Source organism: Astatotilapia calliptera, chromosome 4 (genome assembly GCF_964374335.1).
Source record: "Astatotilapia calliptera chromosome 4, fAstCal68.1, whole genome shotgun sequence".
In the NCBI taxonomy this organism is placed as follows: domain Eukaryota; kingdom Metazoa; phylum Chordata; class Actinopteri; order Cichliformes; family Cichlidae; genus Astatotilapia; species Astatotilapia calliptera.
The window spans coordinates 10,328,671-10,348,884 of record NC_137425.1 but is presented as its reverse complement, the minus strand read 5'-3'; the positions used below and the strand labels follow the sequence as shown (position 1 = coordinate 10,348,884).

The window sequence follows — 20,214 nt, the reverse complement described above, 5'->3', positions numbered from 1 at the left end:
CGAAATCTCACAAACTGTCGTACCACCAATTGTTTCACAAATGTTTGTAGAGGCAAACTGAATGGCTAGATGCTTGGTTTTATAAACATATGACAAAGACACTAAAAACACTCGAATTCAATGAGAACCAGCGCTTTTTGTCCATTTAGTGGATTATCAGAACGAGCGTGGGATGGTAAAATACGGAATGATGTTCTGGAATGATACACTGAGTTCTCACCCTAAGTATTTAGCAAAGCCGATCATATTTCGTATCTTCAATAATGCTGAAAGTGTGATTAAACAAAGCAGAACAAAACTGAAACAAGTAAAATAAATAATAAGTAAATAATATTTCTGCACGTGTGATGTGTATGTGAACTGTTTCACACATATTTCCGGTTTTGTACGATGGGATAGTTTGCAATAAGACAAGCCAAATATAAATGCGCCTCTGCTAAGCCATCGGTTTTATCAAAGGTCACACACCTGCATTTATCCAAACACATTCACCAACGATTTTTAAAGGAGGGGTTCGCCCTTATATCTAAAACGTGTATCGGTTCTCCTTCAGCTGCCTCTCGCTGATCTTAGGTGTCAAGCTGTTTCCGGAGAGAGACACATGCGTAAAACGCGCGATTTTGGCGCTGTTAGTATATATAGTAGACTTTATTAAAAGCTAACTATATGGTTCTTTGTTGCCATCTGTTGTTATGTGGCACACTTAGTGTAATATAAACTTAAGGGTTAGACTTGAGAGTTGAGATGTGAGGTGAGGTGGCGTGGCATGGTAATGAGTGTTACTATATTCGTGTTAATGACAGAAGGGGCATTTTTGCCCAACCTGCCAGGATAGTCAGGTTTGTACGCAACTTGTGTGGCTGACGCGATAGTCCTTTAAAAAAAAACATTAAAAAAACCACGTTTTGACTACATACTGAGTTAAAAGATCTCCTAAAGATGTGGCTGTACATGTTTTCTTAATCATGCTTCTTATCAAGACCAAACTGCACAACCTGACAGGATACACTCAAATGTGCAAAGCACAAAACACATTGAGTTCGGATGCAAATTTACTTTCAATTCTTTTTTTTCTTTTTTTTCAAAACTATGAGCTGTTTCCTATAAGAGCGGCCTGAAAACTGGAGGTTCTGACTCCCAATCTGTTTTCAACGCTCTGAACCACAAGTAACCCTACAGTCTGAGAGTGAAATTCTCTATTGTACTGTGTGGTCTTTGAGTTAAGAGGCCTGATTATACCTTGTATGTAATGCAAAGGGTTTTAATTCCCATTTTGGAATTAACAGGGAGCCAATGAAGAGAAGCCAGTGTGGGTGAAAAATGCTCTCTCTTTCTACACCCTGCCAGTACTCCCGCTGCAGCGGATCAACTGAAGGCTTTTCAGGTAGTTTTCAAGACATCCTGGTTATAATGAATTAAAGTAGTCCTGCCTAGAAGTAATAAACGCATGAACTAGTTTTTTAGTATCACTTTGAGACAGGATGTTTCTAATTTTAGTGATATTCCGCAAATGGAAGAAAGCAGTCCTATATATTTGTTTAATGTGCCCATTGAAGGAAATATTCAGGTCAAAACAACTCCAAGACTCCTCAGTGTTACTGGAGGCCAAGGAAATGCCATTCAGAGTAAATATCTGATTAGACAACATATTTCTAAGATTACAATAGCCTCAGCTGAGTACAATAGCCTCTATGTTATATGAATTTAGAAGCAGAAAATTCGAGGTCACACAGGTCGTTATGTCTTTAAGAGATTCCTGCAATTTAACTAACTGTGTTATCTGACTTCATGGATAGATAAAGCAAAGCAGCACATTTGATAGAGTTGATCATGATATTTTATTACAGAGATCAGAGGATGCTGTAGGTATTAATAGTAGATTCGTGTTTAGCAGGACAAGCACAGACATGAGTTCACTGTCTGAAGCCATAAGAAGATCATTTGTAGTCATCACTAAAACTATGTCTGTACTGTGATGAGCTCTGAAACATGACTGAAACTCTGAAACTGAAAGTATTAATTAATGGTAGGATGACAAAATTTGGGATAATAGGTCAAAGTTAAACTGGAGAAGCTTTCACTGGAACATTCTCTATTTATCTGAACAGACCTGTAAAAATGCCTTCTGAGATGCAGCATCACCACCTTCCAAAAACATCGTATTAACAGAGGGAATATTTTCTATTGTCAAACTGTATTCACAAAGTCTGTAAGCCTGTTTACCTCTTTACAGTTTTGGATCCAACATTGGTGCAGTCAGTGCCTTAAGTATGTAAGAATTAAATTTGGGAATTTGGCAATTAAATAATCACAGAAATTGAAGGAATTTGTCTGTTATGTACCTTTATAGTAATGACACAATTCCTCCTATGTCCTCACAGTAAAAAGTATTCTATATTTAAAACAGTGCAAAGTTTAAAAAAAGGCTTCTGCGGTTCTGAAACTGACCCTTCAGCATGAGCTGAATGCTTTAACTTTAATGTTTCTTTATCTTAAACCCTCTTTCCTCCTATGTGCTCACAGTAAAAGACTATCTTCACCACACTAATGACCATGAGACTTTGATTGCATTCAATGTTTTATTAAAAGTCAGAGTAGTAGTACGTATGAAAGCACATAATGCAGTCCTCTGCTCCTGTGTGCAGTTTATCTGTATTTCTCAGACAGGGCGAGAGCCACAGCAGCCAGGAACTTGTCCACAGCCACATGGACCTCAGGGCTGAAGTCGTCGGGGAACATGGTGGACAGGACCACGAGGAGGTTGTGAGACAGAACCTGTGGAAAGATGATGATCACATTGAAATGAATGTACTTTTTATTTATTTATTGGTAACCAGAGATCATCATTTCAGATCAACCAGCTACCCAAGGATCAAATGAAAGCTGAGTTAGATTTTAATTTCTGGTTGGATTAATGTTCACAACATGGATAAAAATTACATTGAGAAATGCTGTCCTGATTTAATAATGATCTGTACCTTGAAGTTAGCAGGGTCCACTCTCAGAGTGAAGGCGTGCAGCCCACTGAGGCTCAGAAGAGCTCCGGTCAGATCGTCAATTTTGCTGACAGCATCAGTAACTGCAGCCATCACGGTTGCTCCGTGCTTCCTCACCGGGGCAGAGCCGGGGCTCAGGTCCTTCCAGTGGGAGAAATAAGTCTTGGTTTGAGGGTACACTGTCAGCATCCTGGATAAAAATGTAAGAGAACAAACCAGTGAGTAAAAGACTGAAATGCAGGAGCAGGTTTTTGTAGGCAGTGTGGGGCCATATTTACCTGGAGACAGCATCACAGCCAATTTGATCCTCCTTGCCAGCCACTTTAGCCCAGAAAGTTTTGACTGTGTTCTTGTCCTTTGCAGAAAGACTGGTCATCTTGCATGTTGTTGCTGTTCTGGTTGGAGTTGCTGTGTTCAGCTCAAACTGTGGAGGTTTTTATACACGAAACAGGAAATGCACACACCCGACCCACCTCACAGATAAGGTACTGGTGTTTGGACAGGTTCAAAATGATACGAAACACCTCCCATGAGATAAACAGACTACAAAATAAAATCTTCATAAGTTCAGGATAACTCATAACAAAGATATAAAACTATGCACTTGTATTTGAGAGCCAGTGAAATGTTTTGATGCGATCTATTGTTTGTTGTTCAGTGTTGTATCACAGTGGGTGGGAATGAAGAAACACGGATTCCAACTTTTGAAATTTTTAGCCATCGTGGCTTCATATTTGCTCACTTGTTTAATATCGGAGTCAAATGGGAAATACTTTTAACTAGTGGAAGTTTATAATAGAGTCTAGTTTTCTGCACAAGTTTCAAATTGAATTATTTGATTAAAAAAACAAACAAAATCATGTTTGCTTCAGAATTAATACATTTTTTGCCTTATCACTTATTAAATCATACAACCAACACCATATACTTTTAATCTAATTAAAAAAATGCTACAGCTTTCCTTATCAGTGTTGGAAACCTTTGATTAAAAAAATTAATTTCCATCTTTACAAAAACTTCTTTTTGATTCATTTTGATGGTGGAAATTAAACAGAACTGCAAAGCGTTACACAGAAGCGGCTTGACCGATGCATTATCTAACAGGGGTTATAAAAGTCTAAAAGCTGTTTTGTTACTTCTTTTTAATACTCATTCAGCAAAGAAGTATTACAAGTCATCCCACTGCCCACCTCCACCCAGCTACATATCTTTGGGTGGAGCAAAATGGCTCCTTTATAAGCTGCATGTGGTGACCTGCCGACCTAAGTAGGATATGCGCAACAGTCAACAAGGCAAAATGGTTGCATGGACAGACTTCGAGCTAGCCACAATCAAGGACATCTTTTCCAAGATCGACTATGAAGTCGTTGGCCCAGCAGCTATTTCCAGGTAAAATCATCGGCATAAAGCTGTTTTTATGCTTGTATGTAAATTTACAAATATAAGAGGACACATTTTGTGCATTAACATATACTTTAGTTTTAGAAATGTGATTTATCCAAATGTTCATGTTTCCTCAGGTTTTTGATTGTGTACCCCTGGACTCAGAGGTATTTCGCTGGCTTTGGAAACCTCTACAATGCTGCTGCCATCACATCAAATCCAAAAGTTGCTGCTCACGGAAGGTTGTAATGCAAGGTCTGGAAAAAGCTGTGAAGAACATGGACAACATCAAGGCCACATTTACAGAACTGAGCACGCTGCACTCTGAGAAACTGCAGGTGGACCCTGACAATTTCATGGTAAGCAATGCAGAAATGATGGTACTGCATCCCAAGTAATATGTGTGTGTGTGTGTGTGTGTGTGTGTGTGTGTGTGTGTGTGTGTGTGTGTGTGTGTGTGTGTGTGTGTGTGTGTGTGTGTGTGTGTGTGTTGATGATTTATTTCATGCATGTTGTGTTGTCCTGCAGCTTCTGGGTGACTTCCTGGCCATTGTGGTTGCTGCTCAGTTGGGTAAAGACTTCACTCCTGAGGTCCATGCAGCTTTCCAGAAGTTCCTGGCAGTGGTGGTGTCCTCCCTGAGGAGGCAGTACTACTAGAGAGCTGCAGAGGACCATCACATGTTCTGTTTTTAAATCATGTTTTAATGAGGTTTAAATAAAGAAATCTGTACTGCTCAAGCTATGTATTTTCTGCTATAGTATGCGTGAGCTCATTTAAAGTGTTGGGGGAAAGTCCGCACACACACACACACATTTCTTTTAGTAAACCAACAAATTTGGCAAAAACAACTCGATTTGGCAGCTTCCCTTCGCGGTGTCAGCCGAATTCTCGCTTTCAATAAGGTTCAGTGTCGTTCAGCTTTGACTACGTTGTTCTGTGTCATAAATTGGCATAAACCACAGAAACAAAAAATACTCATAAAGTATTGTATGCACAAGTTTTGGACCGGTGGGTCAGCGGTCAGCGCTTTGGGAGGAGAACTGCTTGTGACGCATGTGCTTTCCCACCTTACAATTGCAGGTCAAGGCAGATGAAATACAGGCTACTGTGTGCACAGGTAATGGTGGTGGTGCTCTGTTTATGTCTGTGTGTGACTTGTACCCATGCCCCGATAATTGAATTTCAGCGTCTCACTCAGACCGCCGAGAGTGCCCAGTGTGCAAGGCTGGACTGGGACAAAAAATCGGCCCGGGCATTTTGACTAGAGACCGGCCCACCAGGATAAAGATTGAAAATGTGACGTCATTCAGGGGTAAAACCGCAAAGGATTCTGGGAACTTGTGGCAAGACGTACTAGCGCACGCAGGCTTTCAATTGAACTCAGTTACACAGCGATAAAAAGAAACACAAAAAATGGCAAGAAGCTGTTGTATTATTAACTGCAACAGCCGGTCGCATGACAGCCACGGGAAGCCGATCGTTTTTTTTTTAATCGGATTACGTCCTTGAAGAGAAATGTTTTAAGCCATGTTTCCGAAGTAAGAGCCGACGATGGTCTGGATATACCAAATATAACGTCCCAGAACACTCCAGTTCACATGTTAGTCTGCTCCAAGCATTCCCACAAAGGTCAGAGTTTTTAGTCGTTAATACGTCATTTTTCTTAACATAATTGGTGATATAGGTTACAAGTCTGGCGCTGAACAGAAATTGTCGCGCTATGCTCCTTTATTTATTGTGCATAAATAGTAAATTGTCCTGACACAATATTGCGTTTCGCTTCTGTTATTATGGTACATTGACAAAAACATATACGTTTATTCACAGGATAAAACAGTTGTTTTGTATCACTAATTGTCCAGTGCGATTACAACATACAATATTATTGTCACTGCTACATTTCTGTAATGCCTACCAGAAATTATTTCCACTACTAATTAATTACCGTTGAGCTCAAAGGTTATATTAATAAACAGTTAACGAATGTGTATCTATGAAGACGATTTGTGAGACTGGTAAACTTACCTTTGTTCGTACGATGGTCTTTCGTTCTACACGGTGCATTTCAAGGTCCTGTACCCATCCGCAGTGCCGTAGCTCCGCAAACGCACATAACGCACACTGCGTAGGGCACCAAATGGCCGGTAGGGCACCAAAAAAATCAGGGTCGTAAAAAAAAAAAGTAAACCATATTAATACTATAAATATCATATGCATTAATATGGTTAAACAATACAAAAGCAACATAAAACAATTTTCCCGAGAAAAGGGGTGAATCTGCTTTGTGCCCTGTCTCCAGTCTCCTCCTGGTGCCCCCCCACTCCCAGTGGTCTGTTCTATAATTGGTAAACACCTGTTTGAACATGGCCTCGAAACGGCAACAGGAGTCGGGAGCGGAGAAAAGAAAGAAGAAGAGGAAGCGTGATGAAACTCAGGCGTCGCTTGCCGGTAAGGCAATGTTTAAATAATAATAATAAAAAAAGTTCATTATTGTAGCCCTTGCTTGCACGCTCATGTCCGTCAACTCTGTGATAGCTCCTGTTAGCAGTGTTCATACTGTGTTAACAAATGTTGCAAATGATTGATGTTGGGTAGTTTGTTTACGTTGTGGATATGAATATAGAATGGACTACTAAAAGCAACTCATCATGGTCACTCAATTGACGGTTTTCAGATAACGTTAGCAATCGTGACTCACGATTGCTAACGTTATCGTGATTCGTGAGACTAGCATTTCCCTCCTCAGGTTGCTAGCTGGCTAACGTCATGCATGCTACTGATTAACCTTAACTTTGGGATAGGTCAGTGATGCAGTCAAGTATTATTATCAGATTAGACAAGATTACTTTGTATGTTGCTGCATTTCAGGATATCTATAAAGACGCATATCTTATTTATGCCATTGACGTCTGAACACATAAATAGTTCTCGTCTTTCTTTAGGTTCATAGATCAAGGGCGACATCTGTTGGTGAAACTGTAATATGAAACCTATATCTTCCAGTAATATAGATTTCCTACTTGCGCATTTATATCAAATTATGTACAGCATGTTTATATTGCCATTTGCCATTATGAAAATCTATACATGTAAAATATAGTTAGTAATTTTTAAATGTACCAGTGACTTACTTAATTTATTAGTCTTATAATGCAATCTTTCGTAGGCCTACTGTAGATTCAAAATTGTATTTCTGTAAAATCCCTGAATATTTTCTCTTGTATGCAGGGTCAATGCTTAAATATGTTCAAGGAGGATCTCAAGGACAGGATGAACCATCCAGTAGTAGTGCCATCCCTGGACATCAACCACCAGCCATTGTAGACCCTGCAACAATCCCTAGCCAAGAAGAACAAGAACCATCAACCACCAGTTCAGGTACAGTTCCATACACAAGTACCACTGAGAGTCCTGTCACTGAGAGACTATCAGAAAGTGACACTGTGGAGACATGTGTGCCCCCTTCAACCGATCCTGCTCTTTGGCCAGCTCACATTGTAGATGCTGATCGTGTTGAAATTGTGCGGAGAGGTCCTTTTAATGTCAGCTCTGATTTTAATTTTCCAAAGGGGCCTGATGGAAGAGCATTTCACACTAGCCTTAAGTTCAAAATTCTTCCCAATGGAGAAAAGGTTCACCGGAGCTGGTTAGTGTACTCACCGCAGAACAATGCTGTGTTCTGCTTTGCATGTAAGCTTTTCAGTGTGAAGGATATAAAGCTGAGTACAGAGGGCTTCAGTGACTGGTCGAACATCAACATCCGCACTGCACTGAAGTATAGAAGACACTGACAGATAAGGGAGTAGCTGACATTGATGGACCTGAGATGATGCAGGAAATCATCAACCTTCCTCAGCTGCCACCACAGACGTCTGCTTTGGAAATGCTGTCATTTTTACATGACAATCAGCTTCAAGAGGTATATCCCAATCTGTGGATTGCTCTGCGTATTGCACTGACCCTGCCTGTCACAGTTGCCTCTGCTGAGCGAAGCTTTTCAAAGCTCAAACTCATTAAAACGTACCTGCGTTCATCAATGGGGCAGGAACGTTTAAGTGGTCTGGCTGTTATCAGCATCAATGGTGACGTGGCTCAGAAGCTATCATATGATGACCTTATAGCTGATTTTGCAACCAGAAAATGCAGGCGTGTGCCTCTCTAGGCCCTAGAGAGGCACACCACGCCTGCATTTTCTGGTTGTCAGAGTATGCCCTAGAGTCTAGGGCATACTCTGACAACGAATTGTAAAAATGTTTAACATAGTTACTTAAGGAATGTGGCTTTTGTGTTCAAATTCTTATTTTTCTTATTTAAGTTTCTTATTTAAATTCTATTGTGAAACTATTTGTAAATATATTAATAATAATACTATTATATTATATATATTATTTTTTTATAAAAAAAATTACACATTATTGCCAGGCTCTTTGTTCTTCTTCCAATCTTCAATTTTTGTTTCAGTATTTATTTGTAACAGTATTTTTAACCTCCTTTAACCTTATTTATTTGTTTAACTGTCATGTTTGTTGTTATTTAATTAAACAAATTCCACTGAGAAATTCAAAAGTATTAATGTTTTTTTTTTTTTTTTTCAGTGGCGGGGGGGCGGGGGGGCACCATAAAGCATTTGTGCTTAGGGCACCCAAATGGCTAGCAACGGCCCTGCCCATCCGTCAGTAAACTGTTCCTGGGCTTGTTGCAGTGACCTGAAGTTACTAAACTTCATGAGTGTATGCACTCACTCCAAGAACGTGTAATTATAAATATGAGCGTAGTGAAAGTTGGGCAGCACGCTAACGTATTTTGTCCCTCTGTGTGCTCGTAATGGTCTGACCCTTTCACTGGTTTGATTTTTCCTCGTATCTTTTCTTTGTCTTTTCGTCGAGTCTGTCTTTGTACGGACCGGCATTGTTCTCCTTCGTTTTGTACATTCCTTTTTTGTGCGGCAAAGAAAAACAAGAAGGTATTGGAACCGGAGAATGAACGTTTTGCGGTGCTGCAAATGCTTGCATTTGATGCGGTACTTGGATTGTTTTGCCACGAGTTCCCGGCATGCAATGCGCGAAAATCACGTGATTGCTAAACAAGGGGGCGGGTGCATTCGGCCTCCTTGGCTGTAATTGGTCCAGCCCAGAGTCGATCATGACCAATTGGCCAATCCAACACCTTTCATTATATATACACTTCCTAAAAATAAAATAAAAAATCCATCGGCCCATAAAAACAAAAAATCGCCAGCGGCCCACCGGGCAAATGCCCGGTACGCCCGATGGCCAGTCCAGCTATGCCAGTGTGCATGTCCAAACTCATACTCATGCTGAACACAAGCTACACCATTAAAAACAGTCTAAATGTGTGACTTGTAGTCGCTGTTTCTGAATGGTCTGTCACTGGTCATTTAAACACATCTGTGACTTGTATGAGTTTTGGCTATATGGCGGTGCGACGTTGGCACGCAGTCTAGATTTTGATACCTGTTCGCTGAACCATCTGAGAAACCAGTCACTGGTGATGTGATCCAAGTATGATATACGGAAAGCATGTATTGCTTTGGTTATTGCATGTTAGATGGACTATGGGGTCTTTGTGGCCACAGAGACTTTGTTCTGATGTTTGAAAACGAGCATACAGTGTAAACGGAATCGAAGTTGTGGCAAATGACGTGCCAGAATTAAAAAACATACTTAAAACATGGCTTATTTTTTCATACTGTGTGTGGGTTTTTTCCATCTGTGTTGTAACCTGTGGGAATGAGCGTATTCTTCTCTACAAAAGCTTGAATAAATGGACACATAGACATTCTTATGTTTGTGAATTTTATTGAACAAGCCCCCACATATGATGAGGGTTGCTGACATTCATGCCACACGTTGGTAGCTTCTGTCTTGATGTTTAGCGGTATCTCTCGGACAGAGCCCAGGCGACGTTATTGAAGAACTTGTCCATGGAGACGTGAACCTCCGGGGTGAAGTCCGCAGGGAAGTACATGCCCAGGACCAAGATCATGCTGTGAGTGAGGATCTGTGTTTGTGACAGAAACAGCAGATTAGATTAAATCAGGCACTTCAGACATCCCTACATTCACTTAGTTTTTTAGTTTTTTAACGCTCACAATCTAAACTAAAGTACGTGCACAAATAATGATTATAATTTCTGGTAGGTTTAAAGGTCGCAATATTTTGTTACCTTGAAGTTGGCAGGATCCACGCGGAGCTGGCTGGCATGCAGCTCACTGAGCTTGCTAAGGTGGTTGGTAAGATCATCAATGTTCTTGACAGCTTTTCCCACAGCTGCCATGATGGTTGCACCATGCTTCTTCACCTGCGGACTGTTAGGGCTCAGGTCGCCCCAGTGAGAAAAGTAGGTCTTGGTCTGAGGATAAGCAACGAGCATCCTGTAAAATACAGCAGAAGGAAATACGAAGAAGTTACAAAAAAAGCAAAGAAAAAATAAAGAAAAACCCACCCTCTTAAAAAAGCCCGTGTCATCCCTACTTTAAAATGAGATCTTACCTGCCCAGAGCTTCTCCACCCATCTCGGCGCCCTTTGACTCGACTTTGGCCCAGAAGGTCTTCACCAGGGTCTTGTCTTTCGAAGAGAGACTCATGACTGCCTTTGAATTTCCGGGATACAAGGGAAAATGCTGATCAAAAAATGCTGCTTGGTTGGATCTGTCAGTGCGTCTTTATGTCGACCCAAATGGTGCCACGCCCAAGTATCAAATCCAGAATGCATGTCTGATAAGCAAACTGCTTATCAGTCAATTACATGATATCACGTAATTGACGCAATTGACAATTAAAAAAAAGAAAAAGAAAAACTGAATGGCTGCACTGCACGAAAATCTTTAAACAACTGGCGAATAGATTTTATGCAAAAAGAAATATGCTCTAAGCAAAAATGGCATTAAACATAAATCACAATTTAAAGGCTGCACTGTTAGTCAGAGTTTGATATTTTAAAAATAAAAACACGTTGTTTTATAGCCAACAAGGAGCACAAATACCCTCCTAAAGTTAAGAGAGCACATATCCTTTTGGATAAATAAACTGTATGATATCTTAGCTTATTTAAAAGCAGGTGTTAAAAAGCTGGTATTACTGATATTACTGGTCCAATTTTGTGTGTTTTGACTGACTAATAGTATGGATTATTTGTAGCTGAGTAATTTTAAGTGACAGCAATATCTGAGCCAAATGACGTTATCTATCCGGTTGGCACTGACCGTTGCCCAAATTTGCTTTACGCAAAACACACGTCATTAAACAGGCGGGCGCAGATTATCCAATCAGATGCTTCGATGACTGAAGGAGGGGGTGCGGGTTAAACGAATAAAAACGGGAATCTCAAGTAAATTATTCACAAGCAGATTTGTGAGAACTTGTGAGAACCTGTTCGTGAACTAGGAGACTTGCACCCCGTCAAAATGGTCGAGTGGACAGATGCTGAGCGCAGTGCCATCATAAACCTGTGGGGAAAGATTGATGTGGGGGAAATCGGTGCCCAGGCCCTCTCCAGGTAACCTGCAGCTCATAGCAATTCAGAAACGTGGTCGTTTGTTATGCAACTTTTTTTACTATAATGTTGAAACTTGGCCGAAGCGAATATATCAACACGTTTCTTTGTGTATGTAGAAGCACTTATTAATGCTATATGCACTAAAATTAATATTGTTTCTCTGGTTTTATTTCAGGCTTCTGACTGTGTACCCGTGGGGTCAGAGATACTTCAAAGCCTTTGGAGACCTGTCCACCAATGCCGCCATTATGGGAAACCCCAAAGTGGCACAGCACGGAAGGACCGTGATGGGTGGTCTGGAAAATGCTGTGAAGAACTTGGACAACATCAAGCAGACCTACGCCAACCTGAGCGTTATGCACTCCGAGAAACTCCACGTGGATCCCGATAACTTCAGGGTATGCCCCCACCAGCACCCAGAAACAATCATCACACATGGACCTGAAAAAGGTTAGCTAATTAGTTTGTGTTTATTAACTCTGTTAAGCATTTTCTTTCTCTCATTTTAGGTGCTCGCTGAATGCATCAGCCTGTGCGTTGCCGCTAAGTTTGGTCCCAGCGTCTTCACCGCTGAGGTCCAGGAAGCCTGGCAGAAGTTTTTGTGCGTGGTCGCTTCTGCCCTGGGTAGACAGTACCACTAAATTTCTGGAGTGCCAGTTCATCAAAAAAAAAAGATGTGCAACAGTCATATAAGTGACATCATATATCTTTTTGACTCTGTTGCCAGATGCACCAATAAATAAAACCTCAAATCATACTCATTCTCTGTGCGATCATTTGACTTGTTCTTTTAACCGACAATACAACATCAAGAAGGAGATCTCGGACAGTCAATAGTCCTCAATAGAAGTCGCCTATATGTTTGAGTATAATATAAATATTACAAGTATGCCTCACCGATAATCCGTTTCGTGACTTTTTCCTTTACTGTTAAGTTTTGCTTTTCGTATAAAAAAGGGTGAAAGGGATCCAAAGTTGTTGTTCTCTGGCTGCATGGGAAGTATTGTTGATGTAAGTGAAGTGTTCCAAAATGCAAAGAAGAACATCAGCTATCAGGCATTTTACGCATATTTAAAGTTAGAGCGTTAACAACGAGTCAATCTGCGAGCTCAGAAAAAAGTATTTCTTCTTTAGTGCAGAAAATTCGTTTATAACCTCGACCCAACATAACACAAGAACACCCCCAGGCGTATAGCGGCAACATTATAAAAACGCTATGCTTTTTTTTAAAACAAAAGATTTTAAAATAAAATCTTCATAGAAGTTCAGGATAACTCATAACGAAGATATATAACTATGCACTTGTATTTGAGAGCCAGTGAAATGTTTTGATGCGATCTATTGTTTGTTGTTCAGTGTTGTATCACAGTGGGTCGGAAGAAAGTAACACCGATTCAAACTTTTGACATTTTTAGCCATCGTGGCTTCATATTTGCTCATTTGTTTAATATCGGAGTCAAATGGGAAATACTTTTAACTAGTGGAAGTTTATAATAGAGTCTAGTTTTCTGCACAAGTTTCAAATTGAATTATTTGATTAAAAAAACAAACAAAATCATGTTTGCTTCAGAATTAATACATTTTGCCCCTCACAAGAGCATTTTTTGTGCCTTATCACTTATTAAATCATACAACCAACACCATATACTTTTAATCTAATTAAAAAAATGCTACAGCTTTCCTTATCAGTGTTGGAAACCTTTGATTAAAAAAATTAATTTCCATCTTTACAAAAACTTCTTTTTGATTCATTTTGATGGTGGAAATTAAACAGAACTGCAAAGCGTTACACAGAAGCGGCTTGACCGATGCATTATCTAACAGGGGTTATAAAAGTCTAAAAGCTGTTTTGTTACTTCTTTTTAATACTCATTCAGCAAAGAAGTATTACAAGTCATCCCACTGCCCACCTCCACCCAGCTGCATATCTTTGGGTGGAGCAAAATGGCTCCTTTATAAGCTGCATGTGGGGACCTGCTGACCAAAGCAGGATATGCGCAACAGTCAACAAAGCAAGATGGTTGTGTTACACACTGCAGGACGACAGGGTTCATTCAGGTGCACATGAAGATTTATTGCGCTGAAACACAGCAAAACAATTCAGTGTTACTGGCGGCTTCCATTGTAATAACTGGCCTGCGTTACTTTTGTGGCATTACGTGTAATGGCCACGTATTAATCAGCCCTTAACACACAGAGAAAATGACCAGTACACAATAGACAACATAACATGTACTGGCTGGTCTATTTCCTATAACTTTAACTGAAACCCGCTAACAGTTTCCTTTCACCTTACTGATGGAACAACACGGTTACAGAGATTAATGCAGGAGGCTAACATGACTTAGCTAGCGCACAAATGTTACTAGGATTACCCACAGATAACGTGAAACAACTCCCTTATTCGCTCACATTAAACACCATATAAACAAGAATTACACTCCAAACATGTTAAATAAGCATCAACTTTACATAAATGTATGTAGTTCTCGTATATTGCTCTCACCTGAAACACAGCAAAACAATTCAGTGTTACTGGCGGCTTCCATTGTAATAACTGGCCTGCGTTACTTTTGTGAAGGATTATTTTGCCAGTTACCCGTTTGGCTGAGCCGCCACTGCCACCTACTGGCGAAACTAAATACCGCCCTCACATCACATCAGGTGGGAGCAAATGAGCTTTTCGCTCTGTGTTATGATGCAAACTATTGTCACAACAAATAGCAAAAAAATGATGATGGGGGGTGGGTACGAACACATAAGGAACACATCTGAGACTTGTTCTTAATGCTCAAAATACTCAGGGCGCCACACCCTCCCCTGCTTAATAAAAAAAGAAAGAAAGAAAGAAATTTTTTCCTAAACTCTTTGAACATGTTTGCTGTTGTCAGTACATTTCTTGTGTACTATTAGTATACCTATCCCTGGGTAACAATTATGGTTACACATGCTTCTGACATCTGTTCAATGAAACATTGCAATTCAACAATTTGCATTCAGCAAATTAAAAGTCATGGTAGAAGCTAATCATGAATCTTGTTGTGCCAAGTAACCATTTTTCTCCCTCAAGGTTAGTAAACAAGTTCATCATGTTACTCTGAATTTCTGACTGTAACCAGACTCAATATTCGGCCAACAATACACTAGTCTGTTACCACACTTAACTTTGTTTACATATCAAGGCATCTTTTACAGATGGTCATCATCATCATACGTTCAGCATGTGACAAGTTAGCACACACCATAAGAATGAATGTTAGATTCTGTCCATTGTCTGTTGGTGCTACATTTGCTCTATTCTGCTTGTCACAATGTTCATGTAAATGTCTTCATTTTGGATCAGTTTCTTATTACTGTCTCTCACACCTTGCTGGTATATCTTCAGGCCACCAAGGCCTCCACAGTCTCTGGGTGCAAATAGCTCCCATCTTAACACTGTCCATATCAGCTTGTCTGACTGTGGGTTGTCCTAATATATCATATGTCAGCATTTTGGGCTGACGTCGCTCTCTCTTGGGGTGTCTGAGGACAGGTGACAACCCTTGTTCACTGTTGGAGTCACTGTCTCCTTGCTCATCTTGTTGTTCATCCTGTGACTCCTGGTGGTTGCAATGTTGCTCTGCTGTCTGCAACTCAGGTTCGTGTATCTCTCTGTGGTCCTGTAAGAAAGGGTCGAAGTCAGCTGTTTGAGGCTCCCCCAGTTGTTGTTCACCCACCAGAGATCCCAGGGTTGGAGGGATAATGGTGGTGGTACTGTTTTGCTGTGGAAACCTCCACACAAGCTCACCCTCATCCTCACTCTCTACGTCTGTGTCTTGTTGTAGTAGCTGTTGTTGAGCTTCTACCGTTTTTTGTCTCAGGCTTTTTCTTCTTTCGTTTTGCTCCTGTCTGTGTGGATTTTCCACAGGTAGACTGTCACATGGAAGCAACAGGTTCCTGTGTACTGTGCGGCTTTTTCCTCCCCTCTCTGGCTTGATCTCGTAAACTGGGATGTCAGGGCTTTTTTGACTCACCACCACATACACTGTATCCTCCCAGTATGACCGAAGCTTGCCTGGGCCTCCTCTCTCCTTGAGGTTGCGGAGCAGGACTCTGTTCCCCGGATGAAGTTGAGCTCCGTAGATCTTACGGTTGTAATACTGTTTACCTCTTGAAGCTTCTTTCTGGGCTGCCATAGATGCAATCTCATAGGCCTCCTTCATTCGGGATTGCCATTTTGTCACATACTCCTCGTAGCTTAATTGCTGTTCCTGTGAAGGCAAGTTGAACAAGATGTCTATAGGGAGTCTTGGAGTACGGCCAAACAACAAATAGTACGGGGAAAACCCAGTAGCCTCATTCCGAGTGCAGTTGTAGGCGTGCACCACTTTTGTCAATGATTCCTTCCAGTCTGCTTTTTCAAGGTCAGTTAGTGTTCTCAACATGGACAACAAAGTTCTGTTGAAACGCTCCACTTGCCCATTTCCTTGTGGATGGTATGGGGTAGTGTGAGAGCCACGTAAACCACAGACTTTTTGCAACTGGGAAAACATCTGATTCTCAAATTCCCTGCCCATGTCATGGTGGATTCGTGCTGGGAAACCAAAGTTCAGAGCAAAGTGATTGAAGACCTTATCCACCACTGTTTTTGCAGATTTGTTTTTTGTTGCATAAGCTTGTGCAAAACGTGTGAAGTGGTCCATCACTACCAGTATGTACTCATATCCCTGTTTACAAGTCTCAAGGTGCAAAAAGTCTATGGACACAAGCTCAAATGGGAATGTCGTTGTAATGGTGGTCAGTGGGGCCCTGGTAATCTTACTTGGCCGCTTTCTCTTGAGGCATTCGCAGGCATGCATTACAAAATGCTCCACATCGTTTTGCATTCGAGGCCAGTAGAACCTGTCCCTTATTAAACACAGAGTTCTTTCTGCCCCCAAATGTCCCATCTCTTTGTGCAGTTCCCTGAACACAGTGTCACGATGCTCTTTAGGGAGAAGAAGCTGGTCTCTGCCTCTCACTCTCCTATAGAGGACCCCATCATCATTTATGTGCACTCTGCTCCACTGCCTCAGCAAGATTCTGACATCAGGGGGTTCTGCTGTTAGGGCACGACCTTTTGGTAAGTAGTTGTTGATTTTGTGTTGTAAAAAGCGACTGATGATGGGATCTTTCTCCTGACTCACTCGGATTTCCTCGGGTGACAGAGACTTTCCAGCAGACAGTGTGACCGCGTCTTGCACTAAACTGACGGCACTCAGGCTGACAACAACAGTTTCATGCAGCAGATTCTCCCTCTGCAATACTGCACTTTCAACAGCAGCTCTAGCGACACCCTGTTTGACTTCTGATGTGCACTGTGCCATATACTGCTCAATGTTTAGTGGTAAGCGGGATAGGCCATCTGCATCAGCATTTTTCTTCCCTGGCCGGTATTTGATAGTAAAGTTGAAGTCAGCCAGTTCACTCACTCAGCGGTGGCCTGTGGCGTTCAGCTTTGCTGTCGTAAGGACATATGTCAAAGGGTTATTGTCTGTGTAGACAACAAAATGTGGGGCGTAATATAGGTAGTCCCGAAAGCGTTCACAGACTGCCCATTTTAAAGCCAAGAATTCCAGCTTTCCCGAATGCATATGATAGTTTTTCTCAGGGGGTGTTAATGTCCTTGAGCCATATGCAATGACCTTCATCTTGCCTGCTTGCTTTTGATATAACACAGCTCCCAGGCCCTGTTGTGAGGCATCACAATGGAGTACAAAGGGCTCTGAGAAATCAGGGTAACCCAGAATAGGTGGCTGTGTTAGACAGTCAGTCAACTCATTTAGGGCATTTTGATGGCTCTCAATCCATTTAATGGGTGTGTTAGGCGGTGGTCGACCTTTCGGTTTTGTCTTAACCACTTTCCCCTTTGCCCTGGGCACTGGTGGCGGTGCTTTATCTGGAGGCAGTGTCAGCAACTGGTACAGGGGTTTTGCCACTTTTGAAAAGTTTGGGATATAGGATCTATAGTAGGACAGGAATCCTAGGACCCGACTCAGTTCCCCCACTGTGGATGGTGGTTTGTCTCTCAGAGCTTGTACAGGGACTATTTCCGCTGGGTCCATGGTATATCCCTCTTCGGACACCATCCGACCAAGGAAACGTACCTTTTTCTTGAAGATGTCACATTTCTGTGGGCTGAGTTTGACACCATGTTTTTGGTATCTCTGAAGGACGGCTCTGATGTGTTCAAGATGAGTATCAAATGAAGTAGAGTGGACTAGGTTGTCGTCCAAATATGGCTGACAGATTACATCCCGCAGTCCCCTTAAACAGTCCTCCATGCTCCGCTGAAACTCTGCTGGGGCTGAGCTGAGGCCAAAGGGTATGCGGTTCCACTGGTACAAGCCCCAAGGTGTGATGAAGGCTGTCAGGGGGCGACTTTCAGGGTCCAGGAACCCCTGATGGTATGCTTTCCCCTGATCAAGAACAGAGAACCAGGAGCTGCCATGAAGGGAATCTAGCATATCCTGAATTCTGGGAATTGGGTGTCTGTCTGGTACTGACTTCCGGTTGAGTTCCCTGTAATCACAGCACAATCTCAATTCACCTGACTTCTTCCGAACGCAGACGATTGGAGATGAGTAGGGTGACCTAGACTCTGAAATCCACCCACGGTTCAGCAGGTCTTGAAGATAGTCTTTCACCTCTTGGTGCAGAGGCTTTGGCACAGATATGTAGGTTTTTCGAACAGGTGTTGTGTCATGCAATGTGATGTGCATGTTTAAACTGGGGATGCACCCAACATCTTTATCATCATAAGCAAAAGCATGACATTCCTCTCTTAACAGCTGTCTCACCGTTTGTTGTTCATTTTCACTGAGATGGTCCAACTTAACTGGAGGGTCCCACTGAGGTGGCTTATGGCTGGAGGAGGGTGTGTTCATAACCTCATTCACCTGTATAGGAGGCTGTGATGAAATCTGCTCCACTGAGTCTTGTGTCTTTTCAGGGGTGATGGGGTACACTGTTTTTATTTCTTCCAGATGTCCCAGAACAGTGTGAGGGATTAAGTTGACATCCCGCTTGTTGGTATTAGCTATCGCGACTGGGATGTACACTGACCTGCCCTCCATTATGGTGACCAGTCCCTCTTGGATGACAAGACCCTCAGGCAACTGTGATGGTTCATTCGGGACAAATAACAGACTCTGTCCTGAAAACTGGGCTCCAATGTGTGCACGGACATATGTGGTGGTAATCTGTTCAGCAGCGAGACATAGTCCCCTCTTTCCTGCCAATACTGTGCCCACACTTTGGTTTTGGTCTGGTGACTGCAATAGTTTTAGTACTGATTTAGCAGTGTGTACTGATACTGAAAGGATTTGGCTGATTTTTCGAACGTTGCGTGAGCTTGGTTGTCGCTTGCCCCATTTACTCACAACTTCCTCTATTACATTAAATCCAATAATGGGCAGTTGTGCAACATTGGGGTCACTGGATACAAGCATTGGGACTAGAAGACAATTTTCAGGGTTACAGTCCAAATAGAATTCTGTCTCTACCCACCCATCATATGGGATTTCACTACCATTAGCTGCTAAAGCCACTAGAGGTTCTGTTCCCAACAGCTCAGCAAGTGGCCTGACAGTGCTGTGTGGTAGGTGTTGTTCTCGCCATTCATTGTTAATCAGACTTGCCTGAGCTCCAGTGTCCCACAGGGCCTCTACTGGTACCTTATCTAGGTGGCACTGAACTGTGCATCTTTTCCCAATGAGACTGATGAGCTTGGTTTGCCGTTGTGAGGGTATATAACCATTAGATGTGTCACTTGTCAATTTGTTGCTGTTTGGCTCTTTGGGGCCAGTTTCAGTGCGTGTGAAGTCATTTTGTGGTGCTTGTTGATGCGGGGTGTCTTGCCCATAGACAGGATTTACCTGGGACCTGGGTGATGAGTGGGCTACTGTGGGTCCCGGCTCAGTAGCCCCCTCCCGTTTCCCTGGGTGATCCTAGCCTGCCTGCACCCTCGGGAAAGGTGACCCTCCTGACCACAGCGATAGCAGTGTCTACACAGATCACCAAGCTGAGCCTCTCTGCACATTTGGCAACCTCTAGCACGTCTTGTTGTAGGAGAGAACCGACTGTCCATACTTGACCTTACTTTTGTTGCTTCCAAAGTCTCATTAAACATTTTCTTTACTTCAAGCACATCAGCTTTCAGGCCTTCAATCAGCTTAGCTGTCTCTGAATCCAGGCCCTTATTCTGTCCTTGCTTTTTCTTTGTGGCACCTCCTTCACCCCCCTTTGTCTGGGTTTCATCCTTTCTGTCTGGTTCACTGTTCAAAGGTGGCTGAGTGT

At 42.0% G+C, this 20,214-nt stretch overlaps 5 protein-coding genes and 1 pseudogene across 8 annotated transcripts; 3 read left to right on the top strand and 3 right to left on the bottom strand.

Moving 5' to 3' along the window:
- Window positions 1-2,565: 2,565 nt before the first annotated feature.
- LOC113020524 (hemoglobin embryonic subunit alpha-like) lies at window positions 2,566-6,627 on the bottom strand. Of its 2 annotated transcripts, XM_026164556.2 has the most exons (4): window positions 6,406-6,627; window positions 3,275-3,420; window positions 2,979-3,186; window positions 2,566-2,775 (listed from the first exon to the last, which is right to left on the bottom strand). In XM_026164556.2, exons 1-4 carry the CDS (start codon window positions 6,625-6,627, stop codon window positions 2,647-2,649), a joined length of 705 nt encoding a protein of 234 aa, XP_026020341.1. In that variant the 3' UTR covers window positions 2,566-2,646. The 2 variants fall into 2 exon arrangements, with proteins under 2 accessions (XP_026020341.1, XP_080156338.1); XM_080300212.1 differs by lacking the exon at window positions 6,406-6,627 and having other exon boundaries at window positions 3,275-3,434.
- LOC113020526 (hemoglobin subunit beta-like) lies at window positions 3,891-5,117 on the top strand (annotated as a pseudogene). The gene is made up of 3 exons (XR_013908490.1): window positions 3,891-4,385; window positions 4,517-4,738; window positions 4,908-5,117. The product of XR_013908490.1 is annotated as a hemoglobin subunit beta-like (transcript).
- A 59-nt stretch (window positions 6,628-6,686) lies between the features above and the next one.
- LOC113020525 (zinc finger MYM-type protein 5-like) lies at window positions 6,687-8,795 on the top strand. 2 transcript variants are annotated; one of them, XM_080300213.1, is made up of 3 exons: window positions 6,687-6,828; window positions 7,609-7,758; window positions 8,076-8,795. In XM_080300213.1, the coding sequence occupies exons 1-3, from the start codon at window positions 6,744-6,746 to the stop codon at window positions 8,120-8,122; spliced, it is 282 nt and encodes a 93-aa protein (XP_080156339.1). In that variant the 5' UTR covers window positions 6,687-6,743; the 3' UTR covers window positions 8,123-8,795. The 2 variants fall into 2 exon arrangements, with proteins under 2 accessions (XP_080156339.1, XP_026020345.1); XM_026164560.2 differs by having other exon boundaries at window positions 7,609-8,795.
- Window positions 8,796-10,179: 1,384 nt separating this feature from the next.
- On the bottom strand, window positions 10,180-11,061 carry LOC113020528 (hemoglobin subunit alpha-B-like). Its single transcript, XM_026164562.2, has 3 exons — window positions 10,893-11,061; window positions 10,567-10,774; window positions 10,180-10,401 (listed from the first exon to the last, which is right to left on the bottom strand). The coding sequence occupies exons 1-3, from the start codon at window positions 10,985-10,987 to the stop codon at window positions 10,273-10,275; spliced, it is 432 nt and encodes a 143-aa protein (XP_026020347.2). The 5' UTR covers window positions 10,988-11,061; the 3' UTR covers window positions 10,180-10,272.
- Window positions 11,062-11,705: 644 nt separating this feature from the next.
- LOC113020519 (hemoglobin subunit beta-A-like) lies at window positions 11,706-12,655 on the top strand. Its single transcript, XM_026164552.2, has 3 exons — window positions 11,706-11,898; window positions 12,074-12,296; window positions 12,408-12,655. The coding sequence occupies exons 1-3, from the start codon at window positions 11,807-11,809 to the stop codon at window positions 12,537-12,539; spliced, it is 447 nt and encodes a 148-aa protein (XP_026020337.2). The 5' UTR covers window positions 11,706-11,806; the 3' UTR covers window positions 12,540-12,655.
- Window positions 12,656-13,951: 1,296 nt separating this feature from the next.
- On the bottom strand, window positions 13,952-17,954 carry LOC145428244 (uncharacterized). The gene is made up of 2 exons (XM_080300211.1): window positions 14,405-17,954; window positions 13,952-13,978 (listed from the first exon to the last, which is right to left on the bottom strand). Exon 1 carries the CDS (start codon window positions 17,241-17,243, stop codon window positions 15,249-15,251), a length of 1,995 nt encoding a protein of 664 aa, XP_080156337.1. The 5' UTR covers window positions 17,244-17,954; the 3' UTR covers window positions 13,952-13,978; window positions 14,405-15,248.
- Window positions 17,955-20,214: the final 2,260 nt, after the last annotated feature.